The following is a 21,147-nucleotide window of genomic DNA, read 5'->3' as shown; positions in this document are numbered from 1 at the left end:
TCCCCGGACAGGTTGATGGTGGCTGTCTTTCCCTGCACCTGTGTAGAATGTATTGACTCCGATGGTTTCCCAATGGTAGTCCGCTCTCCAGCGTGTATGTACCGAAGGAGCCCGTTTTGCCCGCAGGCGCTGGCCCTTGGATCTCTAGCCTATGGCGGTGGCTGTTTATCCTCACGGTGTGGACTGTTGCCTTCTGTCGGGTCTTGGGTGTTAGGAAACCCCTGGGGTTCCGGTCACTTTCGGATTTGACCGTTGTCGGCGGCTCCCAGCCTAGTCGGGGTCCGATGGCCCTGCCTTTGTGCTTGATGCAAATCTGCTCCCCGGCTCGGTACCGGCGGGCCACCGCCCGTCCCCGGTCCTACGGTTTTGCTGACTTGCACCACCTCCTGCAGACGGCCACCACCGTCTGCCGACCTTGCTGACAGTGCCTGGGCTCCGACCCAGACACTAGCAGTTTCTCCACTCCAAACTCAACTCCTCACTCCACTTCCACTGAACTCCAAAACTGAAGTAACTGAAAACTGTCTGCTTTTTCCCACCTCCAGGCCTGTGAACTCCTCGGTGGGTGGGGCCAACCGCTTGGCTCCGCCCCACCTGGTGTGGACATCAGACCCTGGAGGGAGGCAACAAGGGTTTTGTTTGACTGATGTAGACTATCCAGGGGAGGGGGTGTGTGTGATGTTATGTCTGTGACTACCTGGCTAGTCCAGGGCATCACAAAAACATGCAGGTGAAATGATATATTTGTTTGGCCCCACCATGATGCACGAGCGCTTGTACTTGTGTTGAACATCATTCATTATGTGCTGACAGAGTCCATTAAGCACTGCAGGCAGGTATTAACTGATCAATCTTTTTACTGATGAAAAGGTCCCACTTGTGGCACAATGTGCAATAAATATCTAAACATTAAAAAACCCCAAACACCACATTTTTCTGGGTGGCACCATACTTGTAGCGTTCACCGCAGGTGTAGATGAGGCAACGAGCAGGAGTGGACCTACTGGACCACAGGGGGGACCTGGGATTACCCTTTAGTGGGAAGGGCGTAACTAAGCACCCACCATGTGGCAGATGCCAGATACAACTCCCAGGGCAGTGACCGGGACTGTGGCAGCTGACCCCCAGTTCAAGAGACCGACTCAGATGAAGGCAAGTACAGGCGGGATAGCTTCGGCAGACATGAAGGTGGGTACAGGCAAGTATGGTGGGCACAGCAAGGTAGTCAAGTATGGGAAGGTGGGCACAGGTACTAGTTACAGAAACAGGAATAACAGGACCTGACAACTAGCTAGCAGACTTCTAGCTAAACTAACTAAGGGCTTGTGCGCACGTTGCGTAATTACATGCATTTACACTGCGTATTGCACTGCAGTGTAATTGCATGTGTCCTGTGTCCCCAGCACAATCTATAAAGATTGTGCATGATACGTGCGCACGATGTTAATATGAACGCAGCGATTTGAGTGCCAAAATTTTGACCCAAATCCGTGCATTCATAAATGAGCATGTCAATTATTTGTGCGTTCTGGATGCAGCTCCCCCTCTGTCTATGGTGGGGGCAGCAGCCATAGTGCATGAAATCGGCTTTTTTCAACAAAAAAAGTGCATCCATTATGCAATGTTTCTGCAGCGATTTGAAGCGCACATGTGCTGTCAAATCGCTATAGAATATTCAGCAGTTACGTGCGCATGAGCCCTTAGGGAGTTGCCCAGGCACCTCCACTAGTGGGAGGATGTCTTAAATACAAAGTGTCTCTCAACCATAGGTTGAAAAGCATTTCCAGGAAATGGCGCGCCGGCCGGCTGGTGTGTGTGTTCTCCGTAAATGCGTTTCCGAGGAGCCTGTGTGGTGTGTACAGGCCCAGGGGGGGAGGAAAGAGCAAGAACATATGTGGACGGCCGCAGGGTAGCAGAAGAGGATGCAACCCAGCTGGGGCGGTGATTAAGCAGGGACATCGGCGATACAATACTCAACAGTCAGCCAGTCTTGATGCATATGCCCCAATTAGTTTTCACTTTTTGCGCAACTGTATGAGCTCTTTTATAAAAAAGGAGGATAGCTAGGTAGATAGCAAGCTACTAAGATAGATAAATAGATACATGATAGATAGATAGATAGATAGATAGATAGATAGAATCATAGATTGATAAATAGATAGATAAATAGATGCATGATAGATAGATAGACTCATATAGACTAATTTAGAAATTAGACTATATAATCTTGTATCATTCAGTTATTGTACATAAGTTATTCTTCCAGTAGATGGCACCAAACATCCAACATGCCAGAAATCTGGATTTTTCTAATGCAGTATTTATAGTTCTTTCTTTTGCACAGAGCTTTGCATTTGTGAGATTAATAAATATAACATAGCAACCCTTTTGAGAACTATAGTCATTTGTCAGAGTGCAATGTTGGCAGAAAGCTATTATTCAGTTGTTTTTTATGCCTTATATTTTATTTTTTGTGGTGTCTACTGTAGACCATAACACGCTTTTACCTTCCTTTGGATCACTTAATAGGATTGTCGTCTTTCAGAAAATCTTGGTCACTGGGTGCAGTTTGTTACATAAAAAACACATTGCGCTTTACTCAAAACTGTGGAGCTCATTGATTGGCTGATGCACTGCCCATGTGACATCAGTGCACACCACTAATATCAAGAGCAGTGGCAAAGACTCAGCGCTGGACCCAGGGATGACGAGTAAAGAATGTGGTGATGGTTTTTTTGGGGTTTTTTTTGCACCCATCCAACTGCACTTCCCATATTATCACCTACCAGACTCTATTCCCTGCCCAGCTCCACCTTCCTCTGCTTCACTGTCTTGGTAGCCAAAGCAGAGACCTGTCAGTCAAGTAGAGGAAGGTGGGGCTGGGCGCAGAATTGGGGAGGCACAGCCATAAAAAGTCTCATTAGGCATCATCTGCATAAAAATTAAAACAGTGATTTTTAAGTCACGGAGTAACAGATTGCATCAGTAAAGGTGTGGATGGCATTGTCCTCCAGAAAGCAACATGATCATATAAACAGTTAGAAGGTGTGAATTGTGCTGGCAGGTTCCCTTTATAAGATAACATTCAATTTAGGAAGAATATTGCTTTACAAAATATACGGTAAGATTACATATCTCTCACATGTGCAGTGGTGCATGAGGATATCTCCTGTAATGTGTAATCCTTGTGTTTGCACTTAGCTCTGCTGCTTGACTAGGGGAAGGGTGAAAGGAAACTAACAAAACAGTAACAATACATAATGCTAGAACTAAACCGAACAAGTTCTATTCAGTCATGAATGTAAGAAAACGATGGTGAATTCCACTTACAATTCCATTCTGCACACTGAACCCCAACTGGTATTTCAGGTCAGGCCTCTTGATGAGGACGGTGGTGACTGGAGGACAGCTTACAATATTTAGCTTCAGTTGTGTTTGATTCTTAAGGCCCTGTAAGACACGAGCACAATAAGTTGCCATCAGTGATATGTCACATTCTCTACAGAGGTACAGGAACAACTATCCCAAATCTTGGTGTTATCACAAACTCATGGGAGCCAGCTACAGGAGAGAGATGGACACAAGTGACATATTTATAGGACGTGACAGTGTGAGCTAAATACTTTTACTTGTTGAGCTTTGCGATATTAGATTTTATCCACTACTGCCTGCATTTATTCAAAATACTGCACCACTCATGTTCATATATGTTAAAGGGAGCCAACCATGTCAGATAATGCGACTATACTGCCGATATAGGGTTAATCTACAGCATAATAGCATGCTCGGCCACAATGCTGAAAGTGCAACACCCAGGCGGAAATGAACTTTATTTCTCCTGGGAGCCCACTGGCTCTCATGGAGGTGTGCCCGGGGAAATTACAGTCACTGCTCACAGCACAGACAGTGGCGGTTATAAACACGTCCTGACACTGATTGATAGCCAGCCATGCAGACCATCAGTACAGAGACAGCTGCCAGTAAGGGTGAGTGCACACGAGCAGGGTTTGTAGCATTTTGGACACCGCGTGTTTTCACTGCGTCTAAAATGCTGCATTGTACAGTACAAGCACTGTGGATGGAATTTATTGAAAACCCATGCCCACTGTGCTTCTTTTCTCTGCTGCGTAAAGTGACATGTGGTGCGGCTTCCTGAGCGCAACATGTGAATTTATGCTGCGGGGTTGCAAGATTTTTTTCGCAGGGAGAAGAGAGCGAAAGTCCACAGTGATCCAAACCCTGATCATCGGCACGAAACCTTTTGGACTCCTGCAGAGAACACTCTCGTGACCACAGTAGAAGACATGTTTCATCCAGGACACAGTGTGTCCGGATCGTGTGCACCCACACTTTATGCCAGGCATGTATACAGCTGACACTCTGTTCTATCAGTGGTTACTGTAATTGCCCCATGCACATCTTCATGACTGAGAAACAGCAGCTCCCAGAAGAACTAAAGTTCATTTTCTCCCAGGTGCTACACTTTCAAAATTGCAGCCGGGCACCTTGATAACCCTATTAACCTGCAGAATAACCATATACAGTATCTGCAGATTAATAGTGTTATTGGATCTGAGAGCTTCCCTTTAACTGTTTATTGAATGAAGTAGAGCTGCAATACCAGATACAGCCTATTTAATCACGGTGGACAGACGAAAATGGGGGGTGCATTAAACAATATGGGGGTTGTATGCTACTATATGGAGGAATATGGGGGCTTCATAAAGGTATAGTGGGGTGCACAATGGTATATGGGGGCTGCATAATACTATATGAAGGCTGCATATTACTTTATAGGGGCTACATAATACTATATGGGGGCTACATGATACTATATGGGGCCTACATAATACTATATGGGGGCTACATAATACTATATGGGGGCTACATGATACTATATGGGGGCTACATTATACAATATGGAGGACTATGGGGGTGCAATAAACTATATGCAGGACTATGGGGAGTGTATTATAATATATGGAAGACCATGGGGAGTGTATTATAATATATGGAGGGCTATGGGGGTGCACAATAATACATGGCGCACTATGAGATGCATTATATGATATGAAGGATTATGTGGGGTGAATTATAATATATGAATAACTATGGGGTGCATTATAATATATGGATAACTATGGGGGGGTGCATTATAATATATGAAGGACAATGGGGGTGCATTATAATATCAGATTTTATATTGGGATATTGGAGTATTGGAAAGCTGGGTGCTGAGGTTAAGAGCCAAGTGTCAGTGTAATTATCCTGTACCACAAGGGGGATGGAAGGGTGAGGAAGATCCAAGGTCCAATTATTATTATTATTATTATTATTATTTATTATTATAGCGCCATTTATTCCATGGCGCTTTACAAGTGAAAGAGGGTATACGTACAACAATCATTAACAGTACAAGACAGACTGGTATAGGAGGAGAGAGGACCCTGCCCGCGAGGGCTCACAGTCTACAGGGAATGGGTGATGGTACAATAGGTGAGGACAGAGCTGGTTGCGCAGTGGTCTACTGGGCTGAGGGCTATTGTAGGTTGTAGGCTTGTTGGAAGAGGTGGGTCTTGAGGTTCCTCTTGAAGTCCAATGAACTCTAGTTACGCCACTGGTTCTGTACATACATAATGTATGGATTTTAGCAATGTAAAAGACATAAAGTCCTTCATCACTATTGACTATACATATATTCATGTATTAATCAACATATGGGGAAAGTATCTTTAGCCAAGTAAGTTTAAGTAGGCAAAAAAGCAATTGCAGTGAATCTGGAAGTATTTTTCATCGATAGACCTCATGTTTGAGAAAAAAAATACAACCATAAACTAGAACAGATTTTTTTTTTCTGTGACTTATTAGACAAGTTAATTTATATAACTGACCCTGGAATTTTGGGGGCATCTCAAAAAATGTAACAGTATTAAACACTTTCTCTTTTGCCGCCTATTCTACTACATCAATATAGTAATATTAATAGTTTAATATAAATGCTCACACATTCAGGAAATCAAGCTAACTGTGATTATATCACCGTACAGTGGTGAACACAATAATATGCCGTTCTTTACATAACAATGAAAAGTCATCATAGAAATGAAAGAATTGTTATAAGATGGCTATATGAAATATGTAATAGCCATTCAAGGTTAGCCCATGTTTCTCACTCATATTATGTATCAGGACATATTATCAAGGCTTCCATCTTCTCTGGGTGTACTTTCTGCTTCATTCAAAGAGATGACGAGGTCAGAAGACTGGAACAGCACAATATATTACGGATAGCCTAGAATACGTGGAAGTATACATAGTTTGCATATACATATCATCTCGATTGCACTTGACCTGTTATATTTGTATTTTTTTATTACTATGTGATATTATTAATGTTATACCAGAAGGTTAATAAATGTTATGACTGCAGATGGATACCCCTGGTAACAAATGTAGTAATAGCCAACTTATGTTGTCAGTATAATAAGAGTTACATTGCGCACACTGAACATTTGTTGTTTGTATTGTCTGATTCAAAGTGGATCGATCACAAGAGAAGAATCCATAAAATATGAGAAAAAAACATATAATACACATAGGAGAGATTGTACAAGTGACATACCTTTATTATACCCTGACATGTTGCTAAGGGAAGGCCAACCAGGCTTGTTCCATTTATAGACATGATTTGATCGCCAATGCTGAGTTTTCCGGATCGGGCAGCTGGACCCCCATTCATCATATTTGCTAGTATCACAGTAGGAAGTATTGAGCCCCATCCAGACTCCACGATAACCACTCCTAATATCTCGCCTTTGAGCTTTTCCACCTGAAGCTGTGAAGAAGCAAATGAGAATTCGCAGAACATTCCAGAAAAAGTGCCCCTAATCGCGATACCATTGTATTACTTACCTCCTTGCAGTTTTCAGAGTTTGAGAAGTGTATGAGGTCATCATTATACATCTCTTGAGTGTTAATGATGTCACTATATTCTTTTTGACTGAGGTCTTCTGGGTTGATCCCATTGGCTCGTAAAAATTCCTGGTAAGCAACACTGAAAGCTTGGCCAATTGACTGCGCAATGAGCTGGGCCTGTGAAGGAACGAAGAAACAGTCCGGTCTAGTAGTCTTCATCACCCGCTGATATCATGTACACCATTTTATATAGTTTTGTAATAATAATCTCATTAAAGGGGCTGTCTAGGAAAAGAAACATGGCTGCTTTCTTTCAAAAACAGTTCCATATCTTCCCAATGTGGCAAAAAAGGAGGCTGTTTTTTTAAAAAAAATAACCAAGATTTCTGAATGTTGCACGACCGATTTAATATAATATCTTATCAATAATGGTGAAATAGAATAATAATGTGGTAATAGAGTATGTTTCAGAGGGAAAATCGGAAATAAACTATTTTTCAGCCACAAGGTGGCGCCATATAGTAACTTTTCTTTACTACACTATCACTACCGGATAATATTGGTTATCTAAATATATGTAAAAAAAAATCAAAACTTTACTGTATAAAGGCTACATATAAAAAAAAATAGTGAATCTTTTTTTTACTACTCAATAGCACTAATCTGAGCTGTCGTTTGATAGGTATGCACATTGTGATGGGGAAAAGTGGTCTTAGTGCTGCAGTTATTAGCATTTAAGCAGTTCACATTATCATACTTGTAGAAGGAAGCACTTCTGTCACAAAAGAGTTAATCCTTATTACATTCTGTTAAAGGGAAGCTATCATTAGAAAATGACCTACTGTTCATATCAGATTGTAGGCTATGTTCACATGCAGAGTTTTTTTCTGCAGCCAAAATCTTCTCTCTTAGCAAAGACCTTTGAACACGCTCATTAGACACTTCAATATAAAAGATAGGGTTGGAGTCTGTTCAATGTGGCTAAAGGCCCCTTTACACACTGCAACATCGCTAGCGATATCGCTGTAACGTCACCGGTTTTATGACGTAATAGCGACCTCCCCAGCGACATTGTAGTGTGTGACATGCATCAGCGAAGTGGCCCCCGCTGTGAGGTTGCTGATCGCTACACATCTCTCAGGAACATTTTTTGGTCCTTTGTTTCCCGCTGCGCAGCAAGCATCGTTGTGTTTGACACCATTACAACGACTTTGTTAGCGACTTCCCTTTCAAATAGCTGTTTTGACACGTCCCCAATGACCAGCTAGGTCATTCTGCAGGTCCGTATCGCTGCTGCGTCTTTGGCCAGATCTGCCTGCTTGACAGCTCACCAGAGACTTTCCAGCGATCCCGGCCAGGTTGGGATCGCTGGTGGGATCGCTAGAAAGTCTCAGTGTGTAAAGGGGCCTTAATGTCCATGTGTTTCTTGCAACAACATAAAAACTTAGGTGCCGATTGTGCAATGTAAGTTTGAGCTACTTAAATCCATGAGAAATAAAAAGTGTCAGAACTGAATACAGAGACCACTGCAGCTGCATCCAGAAGAGAAAGGAGAGAGGAGCACAGTTCACAATTGAGAAAGACCATCTTGACAAAAGTACTCATCAGTTACACTAACATTATTATTGTCACAATGTACAGTTAGGTCCAGAAATATTTGGACAGGGATACACGTTTTGGCATTTTAGCTATTTACCACAGCATATTTAAGATACAGTTATATAATGAATGTGGGCTTAAAGTGCAGAATCTCAGCATTATTTGGAAAGTGTTGACATGCTAATTGAAATAAAAGTTTAGGAATCACGGTTCTTTAATATATATGTGCCTCTTTTTCAAGAGACCAAAAGTTACTGGCCAATTATCTCAAAAACTTTAATTCATCAATTAAGCATGTAAAAGGTCTGGAGCTGATTCCAGGTGTGGCATTAGCATCTGAAAGCTCTTTTTGTGAACCCACAACATTCTGTCAAAGGAGTTCTAAATAGAGGAGAAACAGACCACCACTAGGGTGAAAAAAGGAAGAAATCCATCAGACAGATAGCAAAAATGTTAGTAATAGCCAAATCAACAGATTAGTATATTTTTCAAAACAAAAGCGCATTGGTGAGCTTGGGAACTCAAAAAGGATTGGATGTACATAGAAAAGAATAGTATTGGATGAGCACAGACTCCTTTCCATACTGAAGAAAAACCAATTCACAACATCTACCCAAGTAAAAAGCACTCTCCAGGGAGTAAATGTTTCCATATTTAAGTCTGCCGTAAACAGAAGAATTCATGAGAGCAAATACAGACGGTTCACCACATGGTGCAAACCATTGATCAGCCTTAAAAATACAAAGGCCAGATTAGACTTAGCCAAAAAAGAATCTAAAGAAGCCGGCCCAGTTCTGGAAAATAATTTTTTGGACAGACGACACTAAGATCAACCTAAACCAGAATGAGGCTTATAATGTTCCAAAGCACACCACATCCTCTGTAAAACATGGTAGAGGCAGTGTGATGGCCGGGCATGCATGACTTCCTGTGGCCCTGGGTCACTAGTGTTTATTGATGATGTGACTGAAGACAGAAGCAGATGGAGAAATTCAGAAGTGTACAGGGCTGTTTTCTGCTCAGATTCCACCAACTGCAGCAAGGATGATTGGATGGTACTTCACAGTAGAGAAGGACAATGACCTAAAGCATACTACAAAAGCAAACCAGGAGTTTTTTAAAGGGAGTCTGTCACCAGGTTTTGCTCCTCCATCTCAAAGCAGCATAATGTAGAGACAGAGACGCTGATTTCAGCGATGTGTCACTTACTGAGCGGTTTGCTGTAATTTTGATAAAATCAATGTTTTCTCTGCAGCAGATCTAGTAGTTATTCGAATTTAGAGAAGAGTTATACTGAGCTCATGAATATCTTGGACTACCTGGCAGCACACTAAGTAGTCCTCTATTGATAATCTTCTGCTAATTACACAGTGATTTTATAAAAACTACACTAACCAGCCCAGTAAGTGACCCACTGTTGAAATCAGGATCTGTGCCCCTACGTTATGCTGCTCTCAGATTGGGTGGCAAAACCTGGTGACAGAGTCCATTTAAGGCAAATAAGTGGAATATTCTGCAATGGCTGAGTCAGTCACAAGGTCTACGCCCCATCGAGCATGTATTTCAAATGCTTAAGACAAAACTTAAGCCAGGAAGACCCACAAAAAAGCAACAACCAAAGTCAGCTGCACAAAGGAGGAAACTCAGTGTTTGGTGACGATTAAGTCTTCCAGACTTCAGGCAGTCATTACCTGCAAAATATTGTCTACAAAGTATTTAAAAATTACATTTAATTTATGGTAAAATAAATTTGTTCAATTACTTTTGAGTCTATGAAATGAGGAGGCTTTGTAGAAAAATGTATAATCAAAAACTCCGCAAAGAGTCACTATGATACCATGCAAAATCCAATAATCCTTCCACCGAGTGTAGGCATGTAACCCGTGGAGAGAAACAGCGACCAAAGAAAATGAGATCTAAAATTTATTTTATTAAACCAATAGATTTAAAAATAATTAACATCAAAATAGGAATAATAAAAGACAGGGAGATTCCCAGATTGTGGCAGCGGAAGCAAAATCCAAGATGACAGTGCATATACAGAAACCTTTACATAAATATCACTTAAAATACATTAAAAAGAAGGTACAAAAAGTGCTGTGCAAATGTGCCAAAAATATTAGAATGTATATTAATGGTAGAGGTAAACCGAGTAATAAGCTGTGATATAATATGAGAAGCCTTCCACAAAGTCAGTATATAAATTAAGAAAAGAGACAAGTGACCTGTGTTCACCAAGGGGGGCTGTCTGATATTGGTAGAAAAAAAATCGCTGCAGTAATATACCTCCTGAGGAAGTCACGAAACACGTGTCGGGGTCGGCAGCGGACGCACCGACCACTTGGATAATACAGATCCGTACATTGAGGTATATTAGTGCAGCAATTTTTTTCTACCACTAGCAGACAGCCCCCCTTGGTGAACACAGGTCACTTGTCTCTTTTCTTAATTTATATACTCACCTTGTGGAAGGCTTCTCATATTATAACACAGCTTAGTACTCGGTTTACCTCTACCATTAATATACATTCTAATATTTTTGGCACATTTGCAAAGCACTTTTTGTACCTTCTTTTTAATGTATTTTAAGTGGTATTTATGTAAATGTTTCTGTATATGCACTGACATCTTGGATTTTGCTTCCGCTGCCACAATCTGGGAATCTCCCTGTCTTTTATTATTCCTGTTTTGATGTTAATTGTTTTTAAATCTTTGTTGAAAAATGGTTGCAATTCACAGGACATTTTTGCTCAACCCTTTTAATTAAACCTTGAAGTCTACACTTCAATTGCATCTCAGTTGTTTCATTTAAAAAAAAAAATAATAATAATAATATCATGCAATCTCAAAGATTCAGTCACGGTCCTGAATATTTCTGGACCTAACTGTAAATTATAATACACAGTGCAAAATCTAATTTTGGATATCCTGCCTCATCTACTGCAGCCTCCTGCTCAGTGTCCTCCCTTCTAACACTCTTGCACCCTTCCAATTTTTCTTGAGCTCTGATGCCTGATTATTGAACTTCTCCCCCGCTACTACCTGAACTCTCCTCTCTGCCAATCCCTTCACTGTCTCCCCATTGCCCAGAGACTCCAGGTCAAAATCCTAACCTACAAAGCCATCAGCAACCTGTCTACTCCATACATCTGTGACCTAGTCTCCCGATACTTACCTGCAAGCAACCTCTGATCCTCACAAGATCTCCTTTTCTACTGCCCTAGTATCTCCTCTTCCAACAATCAAACTAAATTTATCCCATACATCCCCTACACTCTGGAACCCTCTACCCCAAAATATCTGACTCTCACCTACTGTGGAAACCTGCAGAAGGAGCCTGAAGATGAAGACCTACTTCTTCTAACAAGCCTACAACCTGCAGTAGACCTCATTGCACTATACTGCTCTGCCCTCATCTACTGTATACCCACCCAACCCCTGTAGACTGTGATCCCTTGCGGGCAGGGTCCTCTCTCCTCCTGTACCAGTCAGTGACTTGTATTTATGAGTATGGTACTTGCTTTTTATTATAAATAATAATGCCATCCCATGTAAAGTGCCATGGAATAAATGGTGCTATAATAGTAATAAATAATAATAATAACAATCTGAATAATTTTCTGATTTGTTATCCATATGGTATCCATTTTATACACCAGAAGTTATTAAAAATGTAACAGACTCCATACAGTTTCTTATGCTAAAACAGGGTCGGGAACCTATGGCTTGCGAGCCAGATGTGGCTCTTTTGATGGCTGCATCTGGCTCGCAGATAAATCTTTAATAAAAAAATACCAATTTCTGGTTTGTGAGACGTATCGGAGTGGCAGTGGTTGTGCAGAGGCGGTGATACTGTGGGCTCATGGGGTGTTGCGGAGGTGAGCACTGCCGGCGGATTGCGGACTGCTTTGAACCACTCGAAGTTGACGAGATCAACTTCAAGAAAATAGTTGCGGAGGTGGGGCGTGCACAGATAGGACTCCGCAGCCATTTTCTTGAAGTCAATCTTGTCAATCTGTACACGCACTGTGGCCATTTTCTTGATCTTGTCAACTGCGGGAGATTCAAAGCAGCCCACTGGCAGATCAATGGCGCCCACTGCCGTGATACCCAACGACCCTCAGCACACTGACTCTCTTGAGCCATGACACCCCCTCCTCCATGATCGCAGCATTGTCTACCCTGCTCTTCCTGGGACCTTCTGAATTGCTCCACCAACGCCGCTCCTCCTTGGTGAGTATGGGTCTCACAGAAATACATTTTAAAATATGTGGCGTTCATGGCTCCCTCAGCCAAAAAGGTTCCCGATCCCTGTGCTAAAGAATTGCAATAAGTATAATCAGATGCATTACAGTGGCTTTGTATGGAATCCAATTTCTTTTGCGGAAACATTGAGTGGGTTTCATCAGACACACAGAGGAAACTCGTCAATGCTGCAATTTTTTTTTTTTACGGGCAAATTCAGTCTATAAATACAATGCTCATCTGTATAGCCCTATTGAATAACATTGAGTGCTGTCTGATTGGCAACTTGTCAACATAGGAAATTGTATTGTACATGGTCTTGTAAATTTTTAATAACTGCTGCTGTATAAAACAGATTATATCTAGTTGTGTGAGATGCCTTACACTCATAACTCCGATTAACAGCGTCAACCTGCAAGTGTCCCCATGACAGTCATCCTGTGACATTGTCCCCTCAGAAACTAAAACAAAAGGTACTAAATCAGCCATAGTAATGACTTCAACAAGACCAAAGCACCCACTGAGGCTATTTTTTAGGTTACCTCTTTAACGAAGTAAATATATCCTTCTGCTGGCATTAGAAGGTTTGTACTAGGATTTATCGCTTTGCTCCCAACCACTGCATTTTGTGCAAAAAGGTTTCCTAAAGAGAGAAAATTAATTTGTTCTTGTAATTCCAATATCAATTTGTTTTTTTCTTTTAAGCTCAGAAAAATGTACACGAGCTTCATGTAGACTTCTGTAGCCTAGAAAGCCAGAGCGACTGCAGGATTCTGCAAATAATGTGGCCGACCCTTATTATTCTTATTGATGTAATGTGTTCCTTCTATGGCAAAGCCGATACGTCCCCCGGAGTATGGAGATTATCTCCACACAACACATTTTGTGACTGCAGGCAATGGGAATATATCCATGATGAGAAAACAAAACTATAATTGGTGTATTGCAGAGGCCGGAGACAGAGTGTCGTAATGGAACCACTTTTATTAAGAATACGCTTTTAGCACAGAGTGATCTCACAACTATAGCTGACTCAAACACTGTGCATCTAACGGAGGTATTTGATCAGAATTAGAGCACGCTGTACCATCCTGATGTGAAAGGACAGAGACAACACTAAATCCATTAATGGAAGCTTTCATCAATGGGAGAGATAACAATTCTGTGCTCCGTCTTACTTTAGTTATACACCGTCTACACAATATTAGGCTATTTGTATTTTTGATGATTAATTTTATTATTGAACAATTACAGTGCTGCTGGTGAATCCAAAGGGTTAATAAACCTGACTATTTATGAAAGAAAAAATACAGTTTTGTTTTTCTTAGGAAAATATCTATAGTATGTGTGCAGAATTACTGGGCAAATAAATTAAAAACATACATTTTTACATCTCAATTATTTAATTGTTATCTGTAATACTGAGAATAATAACCAAACAGCTCAAAATGTACAAAAATACATTTCTAACATTTAGAAAAGATTATTAGTAAGTCAGTGTAAAATATAGCCCCCCTTCTTTTCAATAACAACTATAAGCTTTCCATCCATGGAGAACACAGCACCTGAGGAAGGCTGACAAACAGCCGAAACGCATTGTTTTTTTATGTGTTTCTTTTTTAATTGTTTTTAAATAAACCTATAACTTTTTTCTGCTGGAAATGTTTTTTTTTCCATAATCTATTGATACATTCCTATTCAGGGAGTACCATACACAGATGAGCAAAAGGGTAACAATGTAAATCTCACCATCCACTACAGTTTTAAGTGGTAGGCTACCTTCATCTTATAGACAATGATCCTATCTATCTCATACAGAAATTTGACTTGCAAATATTTAGCATTTGATTAGTTATGCAGATTCTTCTCTCTGCATTGTTAGTCTTTTGCTCCTAAAAATCTAAATTTTAATTTTTGAATTGAAGTAAACTAAAAATAGTGATATTCTCAGCTCTGCCAGTATTTATATTATTTAAATTCGACGTCTCACATACCGCAGCAGCCAACCCTTCAAAGCACATCACTAAGTTGTGACTGACTAGAACATCCAATACAGGTGAGCCTTTCCAAGGAGAGGCACATTAATCCTTTCTCTACCGATTTACACATTGGAGAGGCCCTGTGTGTTTTTCTAAATTTACATTTTTGTTATTTTATTAGTATTTTGTAATTCCACCTTTGGCTTTCAATACTGCCAAAATCCTTCTGGGCATGTTCTCCATCAGATTCAACCGTATCCCAACCGAAATCTGATCCCAGGTCTCTTCTAAATGTTCCCTTTTTTTCATGAATACTGTTTGACTTATTTGGGTATCGATACAGCTTTTTCTTCAACTCTACCCAAAAGAGTTCAATTGAATTGAGGTCTGGGGACCAATCCAGGACCTCTACTTCATTGTCATTGAAAAAATTATTTTCCAATCTCATAGTTACATAAGTTGAAAAAAGATCTAGGTCAATCTAGTTCAACCTTCCTCCACCAATTATATATCTCATTACTAAATAATTTATAACCGACAATGTTGTGTGTACTGAGGAAATCATCCAGCCCTTTTTTAAAAGTTGTTATAGTGTCTGCCACTTCTTCTGGTAGAGCATTCCACAGTCTGACAGCTGGTGACCCCTGACCAGCTGTAGGTTTGGTCAGGCTTCACCGTTTCACCTTTCCTAGACGCAGGGGGTCCCCTTTCCTTACCTGTTGCTGCTCACTTGGTACTTCCCCGTACCTAGCTTGACACTACTTTTCTTTGGTCAGACCTCATTTAGAATACTGTGTTCAGTTCTGGGCACCACATTTTAAAAAAAGACCAACAAATTGGAGCAAGTTCTGAGAAGAGCAACCAGAATGGTGATCGATCTGAAAACCATGTCCTATGAGGAATAGTTACAGGAATGTTTCACTTGCAAAAAAAGAAGACAGAGAGAAGACTTAATAGCTGTCTACAAGTATCTCAAGGGCTGTTATACTGTAGAGGATTCAGTCCTATTCTCATTTGCACAATGAAAGGCTAGAACGAAAGGAATGAATTTGATTGTGAGGAGACACAGATTAAATATTAGAAAAATCTTTTTGACAGTGAGGATGATTAATGAGTGGAGCAGGCCAGAGGTAGTGAGTTCTCCTTCAATGGAAGTCTTCAAAAATAGACTGGACAGACATTAGTGTGGGATGATATAGTGAATCCTGCTGTGAGCAGGGGGTTGGTCCAGATGACCTTGGAGGGCCCTTCTAACTCTAACATTCTATTATTCTATGACGTGGGCGGTCATGTCAAGCGTGCAGCAGGCCAGTCATGTGAAGTGGGTTGCAGGTAATGGGCTGTGAATTATGTGGTGCAGTCATAGGAAGCATGGGGTCGCCCCCTCTCCACCAATCAGTGACAGGATTGTGTCCTTGCTACGAAGGATCGTGTGGGTTTTAATAAAGATCTACTCTGTAAACTAGGTGAGAAAAGACACTGAAGGGGATCTCAGGGCCGACCTGGGAGGTGCAATATAACTACAACCTCTATCATCCCTCAGAATATACAGTGCCAATGGGCATACCTGAAGATCAAAGATTCTCCTCATGTTATTCACATACATGGTTCATGTTACTTACAATGCTGCTGATAACTGCTGTTTAGTCTACATTGTTAAAATAATATTTTGTTATTTTATTAAATGTTTTAGCACAATATTTACTTTTTTTTAAACAATGCAGTGAATCCAGTTATGGTTGAAAATGTTTTCAGAACTTCGTCAGTTTAAGGTGCTGCTGCATCTGACACTGCATCTATTGTTGGCGTGGAGGAATCACAGCGGTATCCGCCACTGACAGGAACGCCCATTGCACTGACGAAGGTCTGTATTAAGACCGAAATGTTTTCAACCATAACTGGATTCCCCACATTGTTTAATAAAAAGCAATTATTTTCACAATTTTGTGAGTGCTCGTATTACTTGATCTCAATATTACGAGTTTTCAACCTACTGTAGATCCCTTACCTACACTAGATAAGCACAATAGTTGGCTCAAAATATTTTTTTCTTATTTTCCTCCTCTAAATCCTTGCTGCGTCTAATAATCAGGTGCGTTTAACAAAGCAAAAACTACGGTACTCCATACTTTTGAATACACTTTGTCCACCTGTCAAGCATTCCTATTCCTCACTAAAAAAAAGGCTGAGCTATGAGCCACAAATGCCCAACTGTCTTCAGCGCTTCATTATATGTGAGTTTTCATCCTTGTAATGCTTCTTTCAGGGAACCAAACTGGTGCCAGATCATGGATACTGGGAGGATACTCAGTGTTGTGATCAGTCATGGATGTGACGGGCGTCCAGCTCTTTCTTCATGGCTTATACTCATGGACCTTCATTGAACTTTTCTATCCATTCATACCCACTTTGCAACAAACTACTTTCTCCATATTGTGGCCAACATTTTCACTAAATCTCTGCACCATAACACAAAAAAACAATTACTGCATGCTGCTTTTCATTTGTGCAGGAACAAGTGGGGCTGCCATAGTCGCACAGTGGTCACAAATGAACTGATACGTGTTCAAACCTGCATAACAGCGACTCAGGAGACAGCGACATCATACGGAAAGCCTCAATAAGACAATGCAGCCAGCAGAAGTTTTAACAGAATCGGAGTGCAATTTTTGGCTCACTCTCTAAAGCCAGCTTTACACGTTGCAATTAGTTGTACAATCGCATTTGTGATGTGACACGCCCAGGTTGCATACGGGATCTTATGAGATTGCACGTAGGTCGTTCATTTGCTGTCACACGAGCGTTAGTAGTCTATGTTAAATTGATGAATTTTATGTGCGATACTTTAGATCATGTGTTCTGTGACGTATGCATTGGGCACCTTTTTTTTTTTTATTTATTGACTTGACAAGCGTGTGTAATGTGTAGGGATGCGTTTTTACTATGTCATCTGCCATTCAGCTCTGCTACATGGCCGCTGACAGCAGACACAGACAGCCATGTAGCAGAGCTGAATGGCAGATGACAGCAGACACAGACAGCCATGTAGCAGAGCTGAATGGCAGATGACAGCAGACACAGAATGAGCCGCACTGTCAGAATGAACTCGGGTGAACTTCCCCCGACTTCATTGTCATGCTGCGGCTCTGTCTGTGTCGCGCCCTGATTAGCGGTCACCTGTGAAGGACTCACCGGTGACCGCTAAACTCCTGAGTAACTGAATTGAGCAGCCCTCTCTCGTATACTCACTGATCCCCGATCCCCAGCGCTGCACGGCATTCACACTGCTCCGGCGGCTTTTACTATTTTGAAAAAGCCGGCCGCCCATTAAACAATCTCGTATTCCCTGCTTTCCCCGCCCACCGGTGCCTATGATTGGTTGCAGTGAGACACGCCCCCACACTGAGTGACAGGTGTCACACTGCACCCAATCACAGCAGCCGGTGGGCGTGTCTATACTGTGCAGTGAAATAAATAATTTAAAAAAACGGCGTGCGGTCCCCCCCAATTTTAAAACCAGCCAGATAAAGCCATATGGCTGAAGGCTGGTATTCTCAGGATGGGGAGCTCCACGTTATGGGGAGCCCCCCAGTCTAACAATATCAGCCAACAGCCGCCCAGAATTGCCGCATATATTAGATGCGACAGTTCTGGGACTGTACCCGACTCTTCCCAATTTGCCCTGTTGCGTTGGCAAATCGGGGTAATAAGGAGTTATTGGCAGCCCAAAGCTGCCAATAAGTCCTAGATTAATAATGTCAGGCGTCTCCCCGAGAAACCTTCCATGATTAATCTGTAAATTACAGTAAATAAACACACACACCCGAAAAAATCATTTATTAGAAATAAAAAACACAAACATATACCCTGGTTAACCACTTTAATCAGCCCCAAAAAGCCCTCCATGTCCGGCGTAATCCAGGATGCTCCAGCGTCGCTTCCAGCTCTGCTGCATGGAGGTGACCGGAGCTGCAGCAGACACAGCCGCTCCTGTCACCTCCACGCAGCTAATGAAGACAGCCGCGCGATCAGCTGAGCTGTCACTGAGGTTACCCGCTGTCACTGGATCCAGCGGTGGCCGCGGGTAACCTCAGTGACAGCTCAGCTGATCGCGCTACTCACCGCCGCTCCGGTCAGCTCCACGCAGCAACTGAGGTGAGTAGCGCGATCAGCTGAGCTGTCACTGAGGTTACCCGTGGCCACCGCTGGATCCAGTGACAGCGGGTAACCTTAGTGACAGCTCAGCCGATCGCACGGCTGTCTTCAGTTGCTGTGTGGAGGTGACAGGAGCGGCGGTGTCTTCTGCAGCTCCGGTCACCTCCTTGCAGCAGCGCTGGAAGCGACGCTGGAGCATCCTGGATTACGCCGGACATGGAGAACTTTTTGGGGCTGATTAAAGTGGTTAACCAGGGTATATGTTTGTGTTTTTTATTTCTAATAAATGATTTTTTCGGGTGTGTGTGTTTATTTACTGTAATTTACAGATTAATCATGGAAGGTGTCTCATAGAACATGATTAATCTAGGACTTATTGGCAGCTATGGGCTGCCAATAACTCCTTATTACCCCGATTTGCCAACGCACCAGGGCAAATTGGGAAGAGCCGGGTACAGTCCCAGAACTGTCGCATATAATGTATGCGGCAATTCTGGGCGGCTGTTGGCTGACATTGTTAGGCTGGGGGGCTCCCCATAATGTGGAGCTCCCCATCCTGAGAATACCAGCCTTCAGCCGTATGGTTTTATCTGGCTGGTTTTAAAATTGGGGGGGGACCGCACGCCGTTTTTTTTAATTATTTAATTATTTATTTCACTACACAGTATAGACACGCCCACCGGCTGCTGTGATTGGATGCAGTGTGACACCTGTCACTCAGCGTGTGGGCGTGTCTCACTGTAACCAATCATAGGTGCCGGTGGGCGGGGATAGCAGGGAATACGAGATTGTTTAATGGGCGGCCGGCTTTTTCAAAACAGTAAAAGCCGCCGGAGCAGTGTGAATGCCGTGCAGCGCCGGGGATCGGGGATCGGTGAGTATATGAGAGAGGGGGATAGACTGACATGGACAGAGAGTGAGGGATAGAGATAGTGACCGACTGACAGAGATTAGTGAATGACAGACATTGTGAGGTGCTTCAGAACGCAGCTTTTCAGCTGCGCTCTGAAGCGGACCTTTTTTAAGCTGCGGTGAAAAGCCCACACCTGCGCACATAGCATCAGACACCAAAATCGTATGAGGGATGTCACACGTTACAATTGACTAGGTTCGTGCAACAAAACGCTCAATTCTAGACAAAGATATGATGTGTTTGCGATCAACGGTTTTGCGTTCAATCCTGATCGCATGTAGATGTCACACACAGATACCTCACAAACGATGCCGGATGTGCGTCACTTACAACTTGACCCCAACAACGGATTGTGAGATATATTGAAGCGTGTGTAGCGGGCTTTACATTCAGTGCCCAGATTTTAATTATTTATATACTGAAATCCCTTGCATCCTATACCGGATAAACCAGGGCTTTTATGCCACATGCTGTGAATGAGCCCAGCAGCTTATTACAGCTGACACAAGTTCTGGTGAGAGCACTCCGCTGGGTCAGTCTAGGTAGCAGACATTAAAGAAATGTACGAAAGTCACTTCTGTATCATGAATTTCTATTGTAAGGGCCTTTCATGTCACCTGTATAAGAAAGCAGAGCTTGGCAGCTGGAGAACCTTAGCTATTACTGATTTTCCAAAAAGGGAAACGCTTCTGATCTGAGAATGGCAGCATTTTACTTCTGTGAATGATTCAAGCATCGAAATGAAAAGTCATCGTACAATAGCTTCTTGATCCAGGTTTCTTCTTTTGTAAAATATATGCACAGTCCAACTAAAAAGAATGATTTACATTTAAGGGAAGAAGGGATGAAAGTACTTTTACCAATTATCTATTTTTTTTTGCCAACCCTCTAATGGTCTGTCACTAAATGTATATGGTAGAAGAGTATGTGGTTTAGGGTTCACTCACATCTGCGTGTGAAGTATGGCTCTGTTGTTGCTCCTGAAACCATCTTGGTGTGAGATGTGAGTGACATGCGAGTGTCATTTTGTATGTCTTGCGAGTGCACACACATCTGTGTACCCTACCTACTGCATCATTGTGCCAGGCATCGGGCACTTCCACTACCACTATCCCCACACTGAGGATCTAACCCGCTGTCTAGTGTACTGGGTATCCTGCACACTGCACAGCACATTCCAAAATACGCCAGCCTTTACTCTCCCCAGGATGAGACATGGGTAGGTAGCAAAGTCTTTGCTGAACCATGACTTGTTCATCTTGGCTCGTTTTTACAAACACAGCAAGGGGACTCCAAGCAGAGTCTCCCTTTTTTCCAAAATTGGGCCCCACAGACACCCCT

The 21,147-nt window shown here is 42.2% G+C and overlaps 1 protein-coding gene across 2 annotated transcripts in view; it reads right to left on the bottom strand.

Annotated features, from left to right (window-relative positions):
• The window catches only part of APBA2 (amyloid beta precursor protein binding family A member 2), a 596,113-nt gene that overhangs the window by 83,236 nt on the left and 491,730 nt on the right, over positions 1 to 21,147 (bottom strand). For both annotated transcript variants that reach the window (XM_075345685.1, XM_075345686.1), the window contains 3 exons: positions 6,913 to 7,092; positions 6,623 to 6,835; positions 3,331 to 3,450 (listed from right to left, as the gene is read on the bottom strand). In XM_075345685.1, coding sequence (XP_075201800.1) covers positions 3,331 to 3,450; positions 6,623 to 6,835; positions 6,913 to 7,092 — 513 coding nt within the window. The remainder of the gene's footprint in view (positions 1 to 3,330; positions 3,451 to 6,622; positions 6,836 to 6,912; positions 7,093 to 21,147) is intronic.

Source organism: Anomaloglossus baeobatrachus, chromosome 4 (genome assembly GCF_048569485.1).
Source record: "Anomaloglossus baeobatrachus isolate aAnoBae1 chromosome 4, aAnoBae1.hap1, whole genome shotgun sequence".
In the NCBI taxonomy this organism is placed as follows: domain Eukaryota; kingdom Metazoa; phylum Chordata; class Amphibia; order Anura; family Aromobatidae; genus Anomaloglossus; species Anomaloglossus baeobatrachus.
The sequence above is the reverse complement of the archived record's forward strand: the minus strand, read 5'-3'. Positions and strand labels throughout refer to the sequence as shown.